General features: G+C 37.3%; 1 protein-coding gene across 1 annotated transcript in view; it reads left to right on the plus strand.

Annotated features, from left to right (window-relative positions):
• ABCA13 (ATP binding cassette subfamily A member 13) overlaps positions 1-20,354 on the plus strand; it is a 181,546-nt gene that overhangs the window by 79,197 nt on the left and 81,995 nt on the right. The window contains exons 27-36 of the mRNA XM_054381689.1: positions 612-941; positions 2,742-2,811; positions 5,144-5,278; positions 6,410-6,547; positions 11,249-11,435; positions 12,305-12,523; positions 13,919-14,115; positions 14,876-15,033; positions 15,410-15,640; positions 18,794-18,884. Of these exons, the coding sequence (XP_054237664.1) occupies positions 612-941; positions 2,742-2,811; positions 5,144-5,278; positions 6,410-6,547; positions 11,249-11,435; positions 12,305-12,523; positions 13,919-14,115; positions 14,876-15,033; positions 15,410-15,640; positions 18,794-18,884 (1,756 nt within the window). The remainder of the gene's footprint in view (positions 1-611; positions 942-2,741; positions 2,812-5,143; positions 5,279-6,409; positions 6,548-11,248; positions 11,436-12,304; positions 12,524-13,918; positions 14,116-14,875; positions 15,034-15,409; positions 15,641-18,793; positions 18,885-20,354) is intronic.

Raw genomic sequence — 20,354 nt, forward strand, 5'->3', positions numbered from 1 at the left:
ACTGTTAATTGAGCAACAGGTTGGGAAAGTTTTTTTTTGTGCTGTAGATATCCTCAGTACTTTTTAAGAGATTAAAAAGGCAGACTGGAGGATACAGTAATCTGACATCTGGTCCAGCAATGCTATACAAAAGGGAGTTGTGCCTGAGCACTAGGATTCCTTGTACACTGAATCCTGATGAAATTTCCTGTAGGAACAAGTCTTGCCAAGAAACTCATTAAACTTGCTTCTCCTAATATGATGGTATTTTGGCAAGCAAAATTGTGGCAAGACACTATGGTGGAGTACCTCTTACTGTTGGTTATTTTACTGACCACATGAGGCAATTGGAGGATCGTCTCACACCTTTTTCTTTGGTCTCAGTCATTAAAATTCTGACTGGAGAGGTAAAGTTTTGAGCAGCTCAGAACCACATCAGATGCAGGAGAGAACAGCAGGAAGTATATAGCACTTGAAAAAGGAAAATAAATGAGTAATTTAAGGGGAAGATGACATCCTTCGGGGAGCTGGTAAAGTTTTGGTGGCAATATGGTTTAAAAAAAAAAAGAGAGAGAGGGAGAGGCTGACAATTCGTTTCCTAACTTTACATTCTTTGCTGTGTTGTCTTGCAGTACATGAAGACAATGGGTGTACATCCAGCCATTCATTTCTTTGCTTGGTTTCTGGAGAATGTCATTGTGCTCACCATAAGCAGCTGTACTCTAGCCATCATTTTAAAAGCAAGTGGTATCTTTGCTTACAGCAATGGCTTCCTCATCTTCCTTTTTTTCTTGGATTTTGGAGTTACAGTTATTATGTTAAGCTATTTTTTGGGAGCATTTTTTAGCAGTGCTGATACAGCAGCTCTGTGTGCCAGCCTTGTGTATATGATCAGTTTTTTACCCTACATAGTTTTGTCAGTCTTGCAAAGCCAATTGAGTTTCACCAAACAGATTATAATGGTAAATATTTCTTTTACTTTTCTAATTTTTCTCCTCTGGCAAGGCTCTTGATTTCCATACTTTTGAAACTTTAGTCTGTAATTTCTTACTTTTATCCTGGTTTCTGTTTTTTTTTTTTTTTTTTAATGTTTCACTGGAAATAAATTACTAGATATCAAATTGAGAAAATGTCTTGAATGTAGAAAGGAATAAACCAGGGGATTTTTCAGGGAATTTTTTTAAACCTATACAAACTATAAGGAAATCACTTTCCTCGTGCTCATGAATTCTCTTTTGTTTTGGCCTCAAAATATTTGTAACGTTAGTATACTTTCAAACATACCTGATGACATGCCACTCCCCCACATCATTATTTATTTGGATGAAAACCAGTGATTGTTTTTCTGCTGAGTGCAATTTGGGATTAGATCAGAAATTTGTCTAATATTTATCTAGCAATACAATCTTACATATAAATTTCTTCAGCATCGATTCTTCTATGTCGTTTCCTGTTTTACGTATGCCATAGGCTGTTTTATATCTTTATGTTTTCTTAACATATTATATCACTGCTTAGTGCATCAAATATCACCATCATACAATGCAAACCATATTTCACAAATCGTGGCTTAACTCATTGAAAACGTATAAACCAAATTAAGCTAGTGGCAAACAACTAGAGGAAATGGATACAAGCTGTGCCAGGGGAGGTTTAGGCTAGTTATTGGGAAACATTTCTTCACTGAAAGGGTTATCAAACATTGGAATAGTGTCCCCAGAACAGTGGAGGAGTCACCACCCTGGTGGTGTTTAAATGGCCTGTGGACCTGGTGCTTAGGGATGTGGTTTAGTGTTGACCTTGATGTGCTGGGTTGAAGCATCCTGAACGTCTCTTCCAATCAGGTATATTCTGCAATTCTGTGGTTCATACCATACTGAAAAAAATGGACACTTTTTCAGTGTCAATCAAAGATATTGTTTCTTTGCATATAGATAAGCACACATATGACTGTGGAATGTGAGCATAAATAGGCAGGGTGGATTTTTTTTTTCCCTGTATTTGGGACACAAAGAGAGAAATGTATGCATCAGATAGCTTGCATACTTTAAAACCAGCTATTTCAAAATAACTGTTCAGATATCCTGCATTTGCTGAAAATCAGAGGCATCAGCATGAGAAAAAGGCAATAATTTTTAAAGACAGGACAGACAGTCAAGTGAAATGGTGAAACCTTAGCAATGTAAGAGGAAGCACACAGTTGAAGGGAATTAACATGAACTTCTCTGTTCAAGAGTGATCCAAGCCACTAATGATTTTGATTTTTTTTTCCAAGTAGCAGCCTATGTCATACTTCTTTCTTCCAACAGCTGTCAGGATGTATACTTTGTGATACAGCAAGACTATGTTGCTTCTTGGAAGTCAAATATTGTCTCAGCTTATAGTACTCAGTGTGTCTGTTCTTTCTGCCTCTGTCTTTTCCTGAGTTCTGGTCTTACAAAAACAAGTAGGACCATTGCTCTTATGACAGAAAGTATATTCCTTTGCATGCTTGTACTGTGTTAACACATTATATGTTTTTAGTATAGGGTAGATTTATGATGGTGTATAACATTATAAAGTTAATTAATATTTTCTAATATTAATAACTAGGTGAGTGGAGCTCTTTAAGTGGAGCAAAGCACATTGCAGTATGTGGGGGAGCATTGTTAAGCATAAAAGGAAATTAGCCCACATGAAAGAAAGGTCTATTTGTTTCATGAAGCTTGTTAATGACATGTTTTATTTGATGTTCATAACCTCTTTTTCTTCTGGTGTTCTAGTGTCTTCTTTCTACAACTGCCTTTGGGCAAGGAATATTCTTCATTACGTTCTTTGAGAGCCAAGAAATAGGTAAACTCCTGTTAGAGAAAAAGCTTTGTAATTATTATTAAAAACTCCTACAGTTAGAAAAGCTTTTCACTATGTTCACAAAAAAAAAAAAAAAAAAAAAAAGTCTGAGTTTTTGCCAAGGCATTTAGAGCAATTCCTTGGAATTCCTCTTTGATGTCAGTGGCAGCTCGAATCATAGCATGTTTTATGTTAACAGACCTTTAATAGACTAATGAATCCAGTCCAATTCACCTCACAGTGAGCAGGGACATCTTTAACTAGATCAGGTGGCTCAGAGCCCTGTCCAACCTGACTTTGAATATTTCCAAGAATGGTTCTTCTACCACCTCTCTGGGCAACCTGGTGACAATATCAATTTTGTAGGATCGCAACATGGTTGAGGTTGGAAGGTCATATAGCCAACCTCTGTTGCTCAGGCAGGGCCACCTATAACAGATGGACTGAGACCATGTCCAGAGGGCTTTGGAATATGTCCAAGATTGGAGACTTCACAGCCTCCCTAGGGAACCTGTATCAGTGCTCAGTCATCTTCACACTGAAAAAGTGTTTTCTGGTATTCAGAGGGAACTTCCTGTTTCTCAGTTTGTGCCCACTGCCTCTTGTCCTGTCACTGGGCACCACTGAAAAGAATCTCACCTGAAAGGAGAGTTCAAATAAGACGGAGTATTTGTGTAAGTTCAAAAACCTCTCTTAAGCCTTATCTTCAGGCTGTACATTTCCAGCTATCTCAGCCTTTCCTTATAGGAGAGATGCTCCAGTCCCATAATGATCTCTGTGGCTCTTTGCTGGACTCTCTGTAGTACCTGCATGCCTCAACAGTACAGGGGAGCCCAGAATTGGACCCAGTGCTCCAGGGGTGTCCTTACCAGTGCTGAAGAAATGGGAAGAATAGCAATGCATTGCCTAAGGCAGCCCAGGATATCTTCATCATCTTTGTTGCAAGGGTGTATTGCACCAGATATTGGTACACAGGATTGTTCCTCTACAGGACGTTGCACTTCTTGTCAAACTATATAAGGTTCCTGTCAGCCTATTTCACCAGCCTGTTGAGGCCTCTCTATACGGCAGTGTTAACCTCTGGCATATTAGCCACTCCTCCCAGTTTTGTGTCATCAGCAGACTTGCTGACAATACACTCTGTCCTGTTTTCCAGACCATCAATAAAAATGTTAAACAGGATCAGACTCAGGATTGGCCCCTGGAGTTCATTGCAAGTTGCTGGCTTTCAGCTAGATTTCATGCTGCTGATCACCACTCTCTTGGCCTGGTCAGTCAGCCAATTTACTATCCACCTTACTGTGTACTCTTCCAGCCCATACTTCATTAGCTTCTTTAGGAGTATCTTATGGAATACAGTGTCAGAAGCTTTACTGAAGTACAGGTAGACAAGATCCACTACTTTCCCCTTGTTTACCAGAATAGTCCTTTTATTGTAGAATTTTAATCAAATTCATCAAGCATGACTTTCCTCTTGGTGAAGCTATACTGATTACTCCTGATGATGTTTTTTTTCCTTCTTATGCCTGGAAATTGTTTCCAGGATTCATTTCTCCAACACCTTCCCAGGAACTGAAATAAGGTTGACTGGTCTGTAGTCACCTGGATACTCCTTCTTGAAGACAGCAGTGATATTTCCTTTCCACCAGTCTTTGGGTAGTTCCCTCTGTTGCCACACTTGATCAAAGATTATTGAGGGTGGCTTTGCAATGACATTTGCCAGCTCCATCAGTGCTTTTGGGTTCATCTCATTAGGGAGTATGCAGAGTTTGCATAAGTATTCTGCTTTTTCACCAAAAGTACTTTCTCCAGAATTCTGCTTAGTCTCCGGGATTTCTGTTTGCTCTAGTTTACTCCTGAATACATTCAATGCATGTAAATACTTGCTTCATAGTTAGAATTCACATAGTCAAGTTGTCATATTAACCATTATAGTAATGATGTTAAACTTTGTGTAACTCATATTATAAAATATTAGAAGAATGGAATGAAACCTGATTTGGTGAAGAGGTCAGTGTCCAGTTTTGTCAGAAAATCGTATTTTTCTATTGCTAAATGAAGGGCCAGCTAAAACTTCATAAACTGTACTTTCTATAACAACTTCTCTGCATGTCCCCAGCAACAATGCCACTCACTGTTCAGAACAGAGGCTTATAAATGCATAGTAATTTATTATTATTCATTAGGGTTACTGTTATTAACAATGGTCTTTTTTGTGTAAGTAGTGAAACACTAAGAAGTGTGTGGTGTTGATGTGTTTGTGGTCTTTAATGGTGCACTGATTTAGCTTTGACTTCTTAAAAATCATTATCACTATTATTGCTATTATTACCAGGAGTTCAGTGGAGTAATGTGCACCAGTCAGTGGCACAAGGAGGATACATAACCTTTGGATGGATGTGCTGGATGATGTTCTTTGACTCCATTTTATATTTTATAGGGGGCTGGTATTTCAGCAATATTATTCCTGGTAAGATCATGGAGTTCTAATTTCATGGTTTTGAACAACGTATGGAGCAGGTACAATTGGCAACTAAACCAAAACTGTCTTTTTCTGAGTTGAGATTTTAATGTGCCTGATTGCCTTTAGGGACTGGGTAAAAAAGTCTACTCAATACATAAATATTGCTACTAACACATGGACTGGAATTTGTAGCCAAACACAAAATATATTTAGATTTCTTATGGCAATGATAGATGTTTGAAGGACTCAGGACTGTGAAACTGGTGAATCTTCTGTCAGTACATGGGCTGAAAGTCATGAACAACAACACTCTTAGATCATCTCAAAGACTTCAAACCAATATGAAGTTTTATGAATATCATTGTGTTGGTTGATGAGTTTTTAAACGTAGTCCAATGACACACTATCAGTTCCTCTGATTTGCATATGTCACCTTTTTTTTCCAGCTGCTCTGTATTTGTTTTAAAAATGTAAAAAAAAAAAAAAAAAAGTGAAATTTGCCTTGAAAGATAGAGTTGTGTGAAATGTACAACTGAATTTTAAAAACTTTAGCTTAAGTTGACACCTGACCTTCAATGCCAATTGAAATCCAAACATATAGAGGTTGCAAGTGTGATTGATAAGTGAAGCCTGGAAAGATCAGGCAATGCCAAAGTGTAGGCTGTGTGTAGGAGCATATTTTTTGCTCCTTTCTGTTTGCATGCTACAAAAGTATTTCTTAAATTATGCAGTAATATAAGAATAGTTTTTAATAATCAATGTGACAGTTTATTGTTATAATAAAAAATAATACTGTTTGGCTTGGCAGGACATTTGGTGCATTTTCTTTCCTCTAGGTTACAAGATTATGTTAGACTGTGCCTATATGGTCTATGATTCTGTTACACTTTAAAGGTGATTTAGGGATAGTGTAAAGTATGATATCACTAAGGACTGATTACTTTATGGCAGGACCTTGTGCTATGGCCAGATGAAGTTTTTCCACTTTATTACAGTCAGTCAAGAGCAGATAAGAGTTTGAGCTAATTAAATGGCCTAATCCGCTCTTTGTAAGTAGTGATGGGACATTACTATTCTATAGACAAATATGAAATTACTGTAAATTTTGCAACAATTTCTATCATAATTATAATTTAGGACATTTTGGATTAAAAAAACGATGGTACTTTCCTGTCACTGTTTCCTACTGGAAGAACCTGTGTGGAGCAGAGAGGAGGAAGAGACATTATCTGAATTCTAATATGTTTTTCTTCAATGAAAATCTCCAAGAAAAAGGTTTGTAGTCATAATATGATTTTAACAATGGCCCTTTTCTGAATGATGTGCTGATTTTGATCAATCTGCTTTTATCATGGCTTGGTCCTATATTATGTGTTTAGATCTTTCCTCCTTCCTCCATTATATAGTGTATGCTAACACTACATAGTGTATATAACATTGTATACTAGCTGTTAATTATGCTTTCAATGGCCAAGCTGGGTCACAGGTTGGACTCAATGAACTCTGAGGTCTCTTCCAACTAGATATATTCTGTGATTCTGTGAATTATTAAATTAAAACTATTGTACACAAATATTTAAGAAAACTGGAAAAAATGTGAAATAATTACTTCTTGGGTTCATCCTGTCACAGTGTATTTTCTTTTTGCTTTCTTAGAATTTTCTGGAGAGTCTGAACCATTTAATGGTCTTACTGAATCTGAAAAGTCTTGTGCCTTATTAACCCTCTTTTCCCCTGCATTTTGATTTTTCTTCGTCTTCCACTGCTGTTTTTATTTGCTTCTTGTTTCAGTGAAAAAATTAACGATGCCTATTTCTTTCCCTTCTATTTCATATTTCTCTCTTCTATAGTCACTTTTTGTCCTGTCTCTGCTTCTTAACCTTTTGCTGTTATTGTAACTAATTTTTATCTTCCTCCAGATACTTTCACTTCTATTTCTTTGCTCATAGCTTAAAATTAATTAATTTTGTAAAGTTAATTTTTCCCACTTCCAGGTCTCTTTAAGGGCATTCTTCCTTTTCATTTATGTTTTGTGAATGACTATTCCCTCTTTGAACTTAGGGAAACACAACAGGTTATTGTGGTTCTTTTAGCAGTTACAGTATCTTTGAAATGATCCAGTTGTCTGTAGCATAGGTGAAGAAGGTGAAAAAGTCATCATTTCTGTGTATTGGTTCTACTAAACTAAGCTTCAAAAGGTCTTCAGGATCATTTGATCATTTGTGACAAAGCTATCAGTATGAAATTTGTCTGAATTTCTGCAATTTGGAACAATTCCATTTTGTTGAGATGACTTTCCCTTTGTGTTAGCTTTCCACAGAGAACGTGGTGGAGAAAAAAACCCTCTCCTCTGCCTGAAAACTTGCTAGTGTTATCACTGGGTCAAGCTACCCAAATGATTGCCTACAACTTTGTGCTTTGTTCATCTCAGTACTCTGCTTAAACTTATGCTTAGTAGCAACTTGCCTGTGTGTGAGCTTTAAGGGTGCCATGCATGCAGAGAAACTTGCTCTCTTTCATAAGAATTGGGCATCATTGTACTGATAATGGGAGAAATGGATTGATGGATAATCTACTTGAAACAGGTAAGGTCTGGTTCAATAGGGGTGAAAAGCACTTTGGAAATCAGAGGTGTGTCAGGGAAGGGCTGAAGTATAGATCCTGTGAACTGGAACTACAACTAGCATAGGGCTGTCAGAGAGCTCGGTGCTGAGTATACACTTGGAATTCACAGGTTCACAGATCGCATAGGGTTGGAAGGGACCCTCATAGGTCATCTTGTCCAAACCTGTTGTAGTCAGCAGGGACACCTCCCAGTAGATCAGGCTGCACAGGGCCATGTCAAGTACTATCTTGAATGTCTCCAGGGATAGGGCCTCAACCACATCCCTGGGCTATTTTTTCCAGTATTTTACCACTCTCATCGTAAAGAACTGCCTCTGTATGTCTAACCTAAATTTACCCTGCTCCTGTTTAAAATGATTGCCTTGTCTTCTAAACAGTCCTTTCCCTTCTAAACAGTCCTTTCTAAGCCTTCTTTTAGGTCCCCTTCAGATATTGTAATGCAGCTATAAGGTCTCCCCAGAGCCTTCTCCAGGCTGAACAGCCCCAATTCTTTCATCCTGTCTTCATAGAAGTGGTACTCCAGCCCTTTGATCATCTTTGTGACCTTCCTTTGGACCCAGCCCATCAGGTCCATGTCTCTTTTGTGTTAGGGGCCACAGAGCTGGACACAAAACTCCAGGTGAGGTTTCAGCAGAGCAGAGTGGCAGAACCACCTCTCTTGACCTGCTGGCCATGCTTCTTTTGATGCAGCCATTAGGGCTGACCATTTGCCTTCTGGGCTGCAAGTACGCCTTGTTGGCTCATGTCTAGCTTCTTACCCATAAGTACCCCCAAGTCCTTTTCTGCAGGGCTGCTCTCAATTTTATCATCCTCCAGCCTGTATTGATGTTGAGGAGTGCCCTGACCTAGGTGAAGGACCTTGCATTTTGCCTTTTGAATGTCATGAGATTCTCCTCAGCCCACCTCTCCGGCCTATACAGGTCCCTCTGGAAGGCATCCTGTCCTTCAATTTTATCAATTGCATCACTCAGCTTGGTATCATCTGTAAATTTGCTGAATTTCTCTTAGGAGATGTCCTAGGGTGATCACTTTAGTGCTTGCAAGTAATTTCAAGCTCTTCCTTAGAATCTTACCTGAGACAAATTTTCTGAGGCTCACTCTGCACATGAAGTTTTTTTGTTAAGTTCCAGGATGTACTTGAAAGTTTAGGAAGCAGTGGAGAGGGCATGAAAGGGTGGTTTTAGTCTCCAGACCAAAAGATAGAGAAGCTAACTGGAAGAGAGTTTCATGGGCTAAAGAACCTCAGAAATGTCAGAGCTATTGGTAGTGCCTTGCTGGAACGTAACCTCAAATTTCTGTAAAAAGTTCTTTATAAACTTAAAATCAGTTATTAAAGGAACTAAAATTTTCTTCATTCATAGCAGAAAAAATGTGATCCTCAAAATCATATAATTTTAAATTTGATTTATATTACTTTTTATATTTTATATAATGCATTATTATTTCTTCTGGTGATATTTATATTTAATTATACAAAAATAAATAAAATATAAATAGATACTATATTATATACAAATATATAATTTATATATTTTGTTTAAAACATTTAATTAATATATATATATTATAAAGAATAATTCTCTTCATCGTAATTTTTATCTGTAAGAATTTTTGTTTCTTTGGTTTAACATTCCAATCTGACTTGTCTTTGTTAAGAAGAAGCAAAAATCCCACTGCCAAATAGAAGCTATGCTAAAGCAAAGTAAGGACAGGAAGGTGATTTGAGTAGCTGGCATGGCTTCACCAAGAGCAGGTCCTACCTGACTGGCCTTCTATGATGAACTGAGTTCATCAGTCAACAAGGGAAAAGCTGTGGATATCAACATCCTGAGGGATGGGATACCATCTAGAGGGATCTAGACAATCTCGAGAAGTGCGTCTATGCAAGCTTCAACAAGACTAAATGCAAGGTCCTGAACCTGAGTCAAAGCAATCCTCAGTATCAGTGCAGGCTGAGTGGATGAGTGGATTGAGAGCAGCCCTGTTGAGAAGGATTTGGAGGTATTGATGGATGGAAAGCTGGACATGAACCAGCAATGTGCACTCACAGCCCAGAAGGTCCTGGCTTACACCAAAGGAAGCATGACTGTCATGGTGAGGGAGGTGATTCTTCACTCTACTCTGCACTGGTAAGACCTCATCTGGAGTACAGTGTCCAGTTCTGGAGTCCTTGACACAAGGACATGAACCTTGTGGAGCAGGTTCAGAAGAAGACTGCAAAAATGATCAGGGGCCTGGACCATCTCTCCTACGAAGAAAGGCTGAGAGAGTTCAGTCTGCAGAAGAGAAGGCTCCAGGGAGACATTATAGCAGTCTTTCAGAAGTTCAAGGGGTTCTATAACATAGATTGGGACAGACTTTTAATTAGGGCTTGTAGCAATTAGACAAAGGGTAATAGTTCTAAACTTAAAGAGGGTAAATTTGGACTAGATATAAGGAAGGAATTTTACATAAAGGGTGATGAAATGTTGGCACAGGTTGTCCAGAGAGATGTATTCAAGGTCTGTTTGGATGGGGCTCTGAGCAACATGATCTAGTTGAAGATGTCCCTGTTTACTGCAGGGATGTTGGACTAGATGACTTGCTACAGTCCTTTACAACCCAAAGCATTCTATGATTGTATGATTTCTCAGTTTTAAAGAGTCCATAAAATATGTTAATAATATATTTATAGGGTTGGTGATTGACTGAGCTCATGTTTGGAAAGTATTGCCAGTCTTTCTTCCTGACATAGAAAGGAAGTTGACTTGATCTCTGTCATACGAACATCAGTTTGCTGAGCCGGTTTCAGCACAGTCAGAAAAATGCTGAGCATCTACCTTTACTGAGGACCTTGAATTATGTTTACACTAAACTGTTGCTTTGAATAATTTCATGACGACATCTGCCTTGCTTTATTGACTGAGGGAATTAACAAGATTAACTTGCCATGCCTGCCAATGTTACGTTATGTGCCTGAGACTGCATGGGATATATACGGAGTAGTTCACACAGATATTTCTTGCAGGCATAAAACAATGTTGAGCAATGTTACTTTAAGTGTTTTTTCTACTAGAAATAAAACAACAGTTTTGTGACTCTGTGCAGATGTATGTGGACACGCAAACAACTTGATATCATTGTCCCAGGTAGATTTTTAACACTGCAAATAGGCCAAATTACTAACCAAACTAACCAAATTAATTGACATGGTATCTTTGATTTTACTGGACCTTATGTCACTTAGGACCATGTGAACATCTGTTCCAGGATTTGGCAAATGGCAACAGGGATTAAGTTAATTTATTTCCCCCCCCACCACACATGTTTAGATTCAGCAACTCTCTTGATGTGATACTCTTGCCCACACAGCCCCAGCACCTCCAAGATGGAAAGGCTCTTGCACTGAGGGAACCACCATTGGCGTTGTGCTGCTGTCACTCACCAAAGAGCATACGGATGGCCAGAAGGCTGCTGTTAAAGATCTCAGCCTCACTTTCCATAGAGGTCAGATAACAGCACTCTTGGGACCTAATGGAGCTGGCAAGACAACGCTTATGTAAGTCTGCCATGTAATGATATTACACTCCCCTCTTTGCTATGGTTTTTCACTTCAAACTGTTTGTGAACTCTTTCTTATGTCCTTTTCCTAAGAAAAAAATAAACCCCCCCAAACCACAACAAAAACCCAACCCAAACTACCAAAACCACAAACAACTTCCCCATAGCACATGAAAAGTGAAGGCTATATATCTACAACAAAACCTGTGTAATGAGTCCTCTGTGCTTCTTGAAAGCATGCTGTAATAGTTCAGGAGCAGCTTAAGTAGGAGCTGGGCATGTCTAGTTGTGGATATCTCAGGACATGTATAAGAAAAGGGTTTTCTGGTGTCCTGTTTGCAGTCCTACAACATGCAGAGTGTGGAATTTTACAGTGCTTTGTTCCTAGTTGATGCAAGTGAAGTCTTTTTGGAGTGTTTACCAGAGACAATAACAAAATAAAAATCACATTTCTTATTTACTTCAATTAAGAATTTTGTGGGTTTCTGCCTTTATGTTAAATATTACTATCTTTAATAAAACCAGTGATGCAGGATGTGACCCTTTTAGGAATTACTCCTCATCCAGAATACACACGTGAAAAAGGAAAAGATGGTCTGTTATATTTCATTTGAAAAAAGGTGGACTTTGTTCTTGTGAAGTTCCTTCACCAGTAAGGAAGTGAAGGATTGTTGAGGTCTTAGTGTTGTTTTGTTTGTGTGTTTGTTTAAGTAACTCCCAAACTATTAGTGGCATTTTTATAACTGTACTCAATGGAATGAGTGTTGCTCTAAGGATGTTAGGATGTGCCTCAGGAAATCCAAGCGTGAGCTTTGTTATATACAGTCGTTACACAGGAGATCTTGTTGAATTTTTTTTCTTTATCAGATCACTGTTGACTGGTGTGTATCCACCAAGCTCTGGTACCATTATTATTAATGGAAAGGACATTCGTACAGATTTGTCTGCCATCAGATCAGAGCTGGGTGTTTGCCCACAGTATGATGTCCTGTTCAACATACTAACGGTGCGAGAGCATCTACTGCTGTATGGATCAGTGAAGGCACCTGGCTGGACAAAGGAACAGTTGAATCAGCAGATCAGTGGGTAAGTTTTCCTCTCATTTATCAAAATAATCAGTAGTGTCTATTGAAACCACTCAAACAAGAAAGTGCTAAACAATAATTCAAGTAAATGTGAATGGAAGCCACAGATTTTCCATGAGCTTTTGTCACATTCATGTTCTGAAATTGTGCTTTGAAAATAGATTTCTTAGTTTCTAACTTTTACTTGAATGTATTTGTAGTGAAAATATCAATGTTTAAAACTTAGTGTAAAGAACCATCCAATAATCATGTTTTGACTGGTCATGGTTAGCCTGGTAACAGCTGTGGTGCTGCTGCCTCATACTGTCTGTCTTACTGCTCTCCTTGATGAAGCACCAAGTTGAAAGTAAATACTGTGTGTTCACCCTGAGTTTTCAGGTAAGTTAACACTGACTTTGTGTGATCCTATGTTCCCTCACCAGCCACAAAAGGGCAGGCTATAAGACCAGAAAATGGAGGTAAAAGCAGTGCTTGTTACAGTCTTTTTAAATAGGCTATCATCTTTTTTCCTTTGTCAAATCCAGACATTAAATGTATTTGATAAGTGAAGGTTTTTAAACCAAAAAATCCAATAGGAAAAATAAGCCAGAACTCTGACATGACCTCAGAAGATTTGCCACTAGTCAGGTTGAGAATATTTTCTAGTGCTTTTAGGCTACTACTTCTCTGATATAAAACTAGATTATCTTCATTTTTGCTTCATGTGTATTAAACTACTATTAAACTGTACAAGGTGAGATCTTGTTCTCAAACAGCAAACTGCATTTTCAGAACCTTAGGAATAAACTATATGCTCTTTTAATAGTATGACAGTATACATAATTTCTGTCTACCTTCTGATTCATACTAGGCTCTATGAAGGACTGGACATTTCCACACTTCAATGGAAATATATGCCAGGTTGACAGGACTTCTCCAGAAGCTCACAAATAGGAATGCAAAGACACATTTGTGGCAAAAAAAGACAACCCAAATCTAGTGTTTGGTTAAAATATATGCAAAGTAATATTCTGTATTTTATTGTGCCTTGACTGCTGATTTGTAGTTTCAGCAGCAGTATGTCATACCAATGGCACATAAGAATACTCAGGACTTTGCAGGCCTTGCTACTAAGAAAACTGTATTTTTATATATGTATATAAACATTTTTTAATGACAATGAATAGAAAAATAGCAAAATAATGAAATAAAGTTTGCCTCTTAGGCAGTGTCTGTGAGGTGTCTCTCAATCCTTAACACAAGAATTAGATTAGTTTGGATTAGGTAGTATTATCCTACCCAGGAAAGGCAAATCTGCTTATTTCACAAAACCATGTTTTATGAATTGTGCTCTGAGCAGACATCATGTGACTGGAAAAACACTTTCAAAATTGATATATTTTCTGTTCTATTTCAGAGCTCTGGAAGATCTGGGTTTGTCTCAACATCAGTACAAACCCGTTGCAGCCCTTTCTGGTGGAATGAAAAGAAGGCTTTCAATTGCCATCTCCTTTATTGGAAACTCTAAGACAGTTGTTCTAGATGAGCCCACCAGCGGAGTAGATCCATGCTCTCGCCGTAGCATCTGGGATGTTCTTCTGAAGTACAAAGCTGGTACAAAGCTTATGTACATAATCTGCTGCTTGTTCTCCTTTACGGAATTCTGTTTCAATACATTCGAACAGGATAGTCAAGATATTAGTGTTGCTATTTACTAAGTAAATATATTTATTTCAGAGGCAATATTTAACTGATTTTGGGAAACTTTAAAGCAGCCAAGTGAGATTACAAAAATTTTTTGCTATGTCACAGAAAGAAGCCAAATCTAACAGCAGATCAAGCTTAATTTTGAGTGCTGTCCTGAAGTTTCTTTTCTCTTACCTACTTCTTTTTTGTTAGCTCCTCAAAATTATTTTGTGGTTTTCATTTCCCATTTTGCATATACTTGCACATATATTCTTCTAATGAGAATAGACTCATCAGACTGGAACATTTTTAATTGCCATAAGGTTAAAAACTGATCGTGGGAAGCACACTCTCCAGCTAGTGAGCACTAAATTATCTGTAATAATGCACAGTGAATGATTAATTGAAACAGATTCTGCTGTTACACGGTTTTAAGGAATCTCTTAATCTCATAAAACAGCTCGAAGTTGTAATGACTTAATTCTGCTTATTATGTATAGTACAAGGCAAAGCAATTTGAGGCCTGATTCTAACTCAGACTGCAAATCTCAATGCAGGTTTTGTTCACGTCTTGCAATTATGTTTTGAAGGGACCTGAAACATGTTTCCTTAAAGTACCTTCCTGAAAGCAAATTGTGTTTCTCTAGAAACAACATTTTCTAAGCATGTCCCAATCTTTCTGCTACAGGTTGTACACTGATCTTTACCACTCACCATCTTGATGAGGCAGAAGCGCTCAGCGATCGCATTGCCATCTTACAGCACGGCCAGTTGAGGTGCTGTGGTTCTCCCTCTTATCTGAGGGAAACCTATGGCCAGGGACACAGTCTAACACTTATAAAAAAGGTATACAAAAAATGTGCTGCACCATACACTTAACTGTGTATAGCTAATACCTGCGCATATTCTAAGGGAGCCTGGTGTCCTTACCAGGAAGTAACATGTAATAGATTACTAGAGAGCCAGCAAAACATATTTTTATTAGCTTTCTTGGTTATTTTGAGTGGATTATTAGTGTTTACTATTCTTATTTATAAGGACACAATGGCATCTTTTAAAATGATGATGGCTTTGTCTCATCATTCCTGGGAAGTAATCTCTGCATCACAGGTCTGATGCAATTTCATCAGTGGAAATTTTTCTGTATGAATTCTACTATCATATGCCATACTTACGGTAACATTTAATTTTTTTGTGCGTGGTTATCTTTCTTTCCTCATAGCCTTCTGTGACTGAAATGCAGGATCCTAAGCATGTTACTGAGGTCACATCTCTGGTGCAGACCCACATCCCAGAAGCCTTCTTGAAAGACAACAGTGGGACTGAGCTGACCTATGTGATTCCTGAAAGAACAGATAAGACCTCTTTTAAAGGTCTTTTTCAGGCTCTAGATCAAAGTCTGAATCATCTACATGTGACTGGCTATGGCATTTCTGACACCACCTTGGAAGAGGTAATTTTAGCTTTTCTGTGTAATATTTTTGGGGTTTTTTTTTTTGGATAAAGAACATAGCACTAGCTTCTGGCTACTCTTAATTGTACCTTTCATATTGTACAAGCACATTATCTAAACAAAACAGAACAAACCAAACCAGACCAAACCAAAACCCAACAAAAAAACCTAAAACTCATATCTTATTTCAAGAATCTGATGTGAAGACTGAGGAACTGTATAACTCTTTAACGTTTGTTTCCACATTTACTTAAGGAAAAAATCGTGTGCATTGATTTAATGAGAATCGCTGTTGTCCTGAATCTCTAGCACTAGAATGAGCTTTGAACTTGCAAGACTGAATATTCAATTTGGGTAGCTCTTGGGATAGAAAAAAAAATGCTGAGAATACTTAGAATGTTCTAAAGCTTGGGACTTAACAAAACTGTATGTTTAAATCTCTAAAGTGTATTCTCTGTGTGTATCTAGAGAGATGTATATATATAGAGAGAGAGAGAAAGAGAGAGAGAGGGAGAGGGGTGTGTGTATAATTATATATAGGTATACATGAACATATATGTACACTAATACATATACATATATAGGGGTGCATATATATATGCACACATCCAAAGTGGATCAGAGATAGAGACTCTGTTATGCTTCTTCATCACTTCTGAATAGCCAGATCAATGACAAGTTATTTTCCTTGGATTATTTTTGTCCTGACTATAACTTCTAAATACCAAAATTCCCTTAAACCACCAATGTTCGATTACTGTATTACAAATCCCTTTGAATTGTGTTTCTTAACTTCTTCAAGTAATAATAAAAGACTAATATCAGTAGTTTTTGAGGCACAAACATACCTATTTTTGATTGCATAATTCATTCAGTATCACTTTGTGAAACTGATTTCTCCAGTGATTACCCGTAGTGTTAAATACAGACAAAGTTGAACTCTTTTCTGGTATTATAAAGGTGATACATTTTAAGGCCTGTCAGACATCATGTACTTACTGTATTTTTGCTGTGTGAGCTATAAATACAAAAATTAATGAGGTCAGATATTTGAAACTGCATCAGCAGGTCTGAGTTTTGGTTTTTTGTGAGTTTAGGACTGATCATCTTATACAATCAGTGAGGGAAAAAAAATAAAACTCAAGTAAACCTAAACTGACAATTGTTCATGAGATTTATAGGACCAATATGCCATCATGTATAGCTGCTGTATCCTGAAGTGATCCAATGAGAGATATCTTTAGGACTATACTGAATTTCCCTGTATGTTTTAGGACCCTGCACAAAGATAGAGGATATGGGTTTGTATATTTTTTTTAAAACTAGAATCTAAAAAATGAACTGTCAGCCAGTATATGGTTTCCTTTGAAGCTAAGCTCTATATGACTGAGTTATTTATAAAGAAAAAAAATTTTAAAAAGCACCTCTTCACTCATGATACACAAAATTCGGGTGGCAAATATTTTCTGTGGTGGGGGGAAGAGAAAATGTTTAGTAAAAATTGTTGTAATGCTATAAAGTAAACTATGTTTCTACTGTACAATTCTACAAAAGAAGTCAATATCATATTAAGAAACTATTTTCTTTCAAGTTATGTATAATGATTAACATGCCATAAGAAAGAATACTGTTCCCTATGAAAAAATATACATTCTCTGTTAAGGCATATATTGAGATCTTTCCAGAACTGGCACCTGTAAATTATGTGAGAAGTTGTCACAGAACATGAGGAATCTTCCTCAGTGTGCTGCATGTGCCATTCATTTTGAGAGCTTGCTTTTGGTTGTTTTCTGCAGGGGAGATTAAAAAAAGAGCTTTAAAGGTAGTATTATATATTGATGTATCATTCTTCAGCTTGAAGTTTTAATGTATTAATTGGAGTGATTTCTGTCGTCTCTGCATCTCTTCATTAGTAATTTCAAATTCAGTTCTCCGTTTTCTTATCAAAAGCCTCTTTGCCTTGGCAAAGCATTGATAGCACATAATAGTGCTATTTAGTCTATTCAAGCAATTCAGTGTGGAAACAAAGAACTCTGACTTACAAGAAAGAGATGTGTTATAGTTATTTTCCATTCTTTTTGTTCTCTCATACACTCACCATTATTATTTTTCAGTCTGAGGGACACTCGCACTCTAAAAATCTTTCTCTTCAAGGGAACCAAGCTTCCATTCATACTTCAGAGGAATCCTGAAGTTCTGTCAAAATCAGTTCCTGATGCTTTCAACTCTCACTAATATATTTGCTTTGTTTTAGTTTTATTTTCCAACAACTTGAATTTGGCTATTTTGTAACACTTGCAATCCAAAGAGTGTTAGTAGAACCAAAAGGAAAATAGAAGGCTTGTTATTTAAGTTTAGTGTATACTGAATGCTCTGATGATATTTCACTCTTTGGCAGCTCTGTAGATTTCAAACCTTAGCACTTTTTTGCTTTGCTTTGAGAAGAGAGCAGACTATTGAAACATGTTTGCAAAACAAGGTGTGCCTGTTAATGGAGTACTGCTTTAAATTATCTTCCTTGAAATGACCAGAAAGTTCACCCAAAAATTTCAAGGGAAAGCTATGTACTTTCTTGAAACGTTTTAGCATTAAAACACTTCGTAGCTTCTGGTGAGATTCAGTTTTACTGAGAGTGCTTTAACATCTAGTAATGGCACAGTCATATTAATTTGTTTCACTGTAGCATTGCCCTCTGGACAGATCTTTTCCTAGAATGAAAAAGCACTTCCTCAACGGTTTTTGTCAGCTCAGTTTAGTTTGGTTTGCTTGACAGAATTGGTGTGCTGAGAGCCCATTAGCAAGCAGGTCCAAGGCACCAAATTGGAATGTGCCTTTGAGCAGTCAGGATCTTCTTTCAGGGTCTAATACAGAAATGTCAGAAGTTATTAATGTGTTATTAATGTCTTCTGGCCTTACAATTGTTAACGGTCAAAAGCATTCCCTGAAAGCTGGCAGGTAACAATTGCAATCAATAACTAATTATTTTGGCTAAACAAAACATGGTTTATGTACCAGTCAGACCTTAGCAAGTCAAGAAATATCTTTCCATAACAACAAAGTACTTCAAAATGACTGTTTTTTATTGTCTGTTGTATATATGAAGCAGTCTTTCATAAAATGGATTTTTAATTATTTTTTCCTATTCCATGAAAGATATTTCTGAAGCTACTGCAGGACTCAGAGAAGATGCCCTGTGTTCCACAAGTAGCACACTTGGATCATACAAACACTGCTGAATCAGCCTGTAAGTAGAACATTAGGTACCTTCTGAAGCAGCTAGCTTCATAAAGATCACAAATGTGAAGATAAACATGCATAAATTTCCAAAAGTAGAGGAATGCATAAACAAATGGAGAATACTGCCTGCTGCTGTTTGATAATTATTTTTGTCTTTATGTGTGATGTGATTTGCCATGAGTAGTAAGTTTTTATGTGTCTACTGTGATTCACTTCTCTACCAGTTCACAGTCATCTTCCCACCCTTCTACTATATGTAAACATGCACACAAGCATTCTCTTGCTGCTATCTACCAGTCCCTGGTGACTAATTACCCTCTTAGACTCATGCTGAAAATGGATAAATATTTCTGTGATACACCACTGATATAAAGTCTGTGAGGTCTTTGGAAGGTGTATTCATCTCTATCCATGTGCAAATTAAAAAAAAAAAAAAGGAGGCATATTTTTTCAAGTTACATATTTGTTTAAAAACAAGTTCGTTCATGTTTTTTGTTTTCCTTACCTGCAAGCCTGAGAGAAGTTCTTTAGTAACATTTCTGATACCTTAAGAAGTTTATTCTCTTTGAAAACTCTTCTGAGAAATCATTGATGTGATACCTTGCAAAATGCAAGGTTCAGGTTCTTTAATGACAGTTCCACCAAGCTTATATTTTCTCATTTTCCCCAGAATTCTCATGCTTCTGTACTTCCATGTTTCTTTCTATTTGATGATTTATATTTAGATTATAGTTTCCATAGAACACAATCAGAGATATGTCCTGACAGTGACTGAGGACCTTCATTGTTGCAGTAAATGGAACAATAATTTTGAACCAAGCTCTTTTAAGATAAATTCCATTTGATCTGAGTAATCAGTGCCAAGAATAGTGGCCTAAGATGAGACCTTTTCTCACAAAACACAAGCTTGATTTCATGACTTTTTCACATGATCTTTTTTTTTTGGAACTATTTAAATCCCTGTTGAATCAGTGAGTATGTAATTATAATACCAAAACCCTCTCACTAAGCAAATAAAATATCTACTCCAGTGAGTGGTGAGAACAAGACTTCCATGTAAAATACAGCTTTGTTGTGTATTTCTTCAAGGCCAATTTCAAATCATAGAATCATAGAATTGTTTTGGATAGAAAAGACATCTAATATCAAGTCCAACCACTGACCTAACACCACTGTGGCTATTAAACCATGTCCCAAAGTGCCATGTCTACAAGTTTCTTGGACACCTCCAAGAAATTCCATATTTCCGTAAAGAAATTTCCATAAAGAAATTTTTCCTAATATCCAACCTAAACCTCCCCTGGCACAATTTCTGGCCATCCTATTTCCTGTCATCCTATTACCTGATACAAGAGAGACAAGGCCAACTTCCTCCTCACTACAACCTCTTTTAAGGCCTCCTCTTCTCCAGACTAAGCAATCCCAGCTCTCTCGGCTATTTTCTTAACACTTGTTCTCTAGACCCTTCACCAGCAAT

The sequence above is a fragment of the Indicator indicator genome, chromosome 6 (assembly GCF_027791375.1).
Source record: "Indicator indicator isolate 239-I01 chromosome 6, UM_Iind_1.1, whole genome shotgun sequence".
In the NCBI taxonomy this organism is placed as follows: Eukaryota; Metazoa; Chordata; class Aves; order Piciformes; family Indicatoridae; genus Indicator; species Indicator indicator.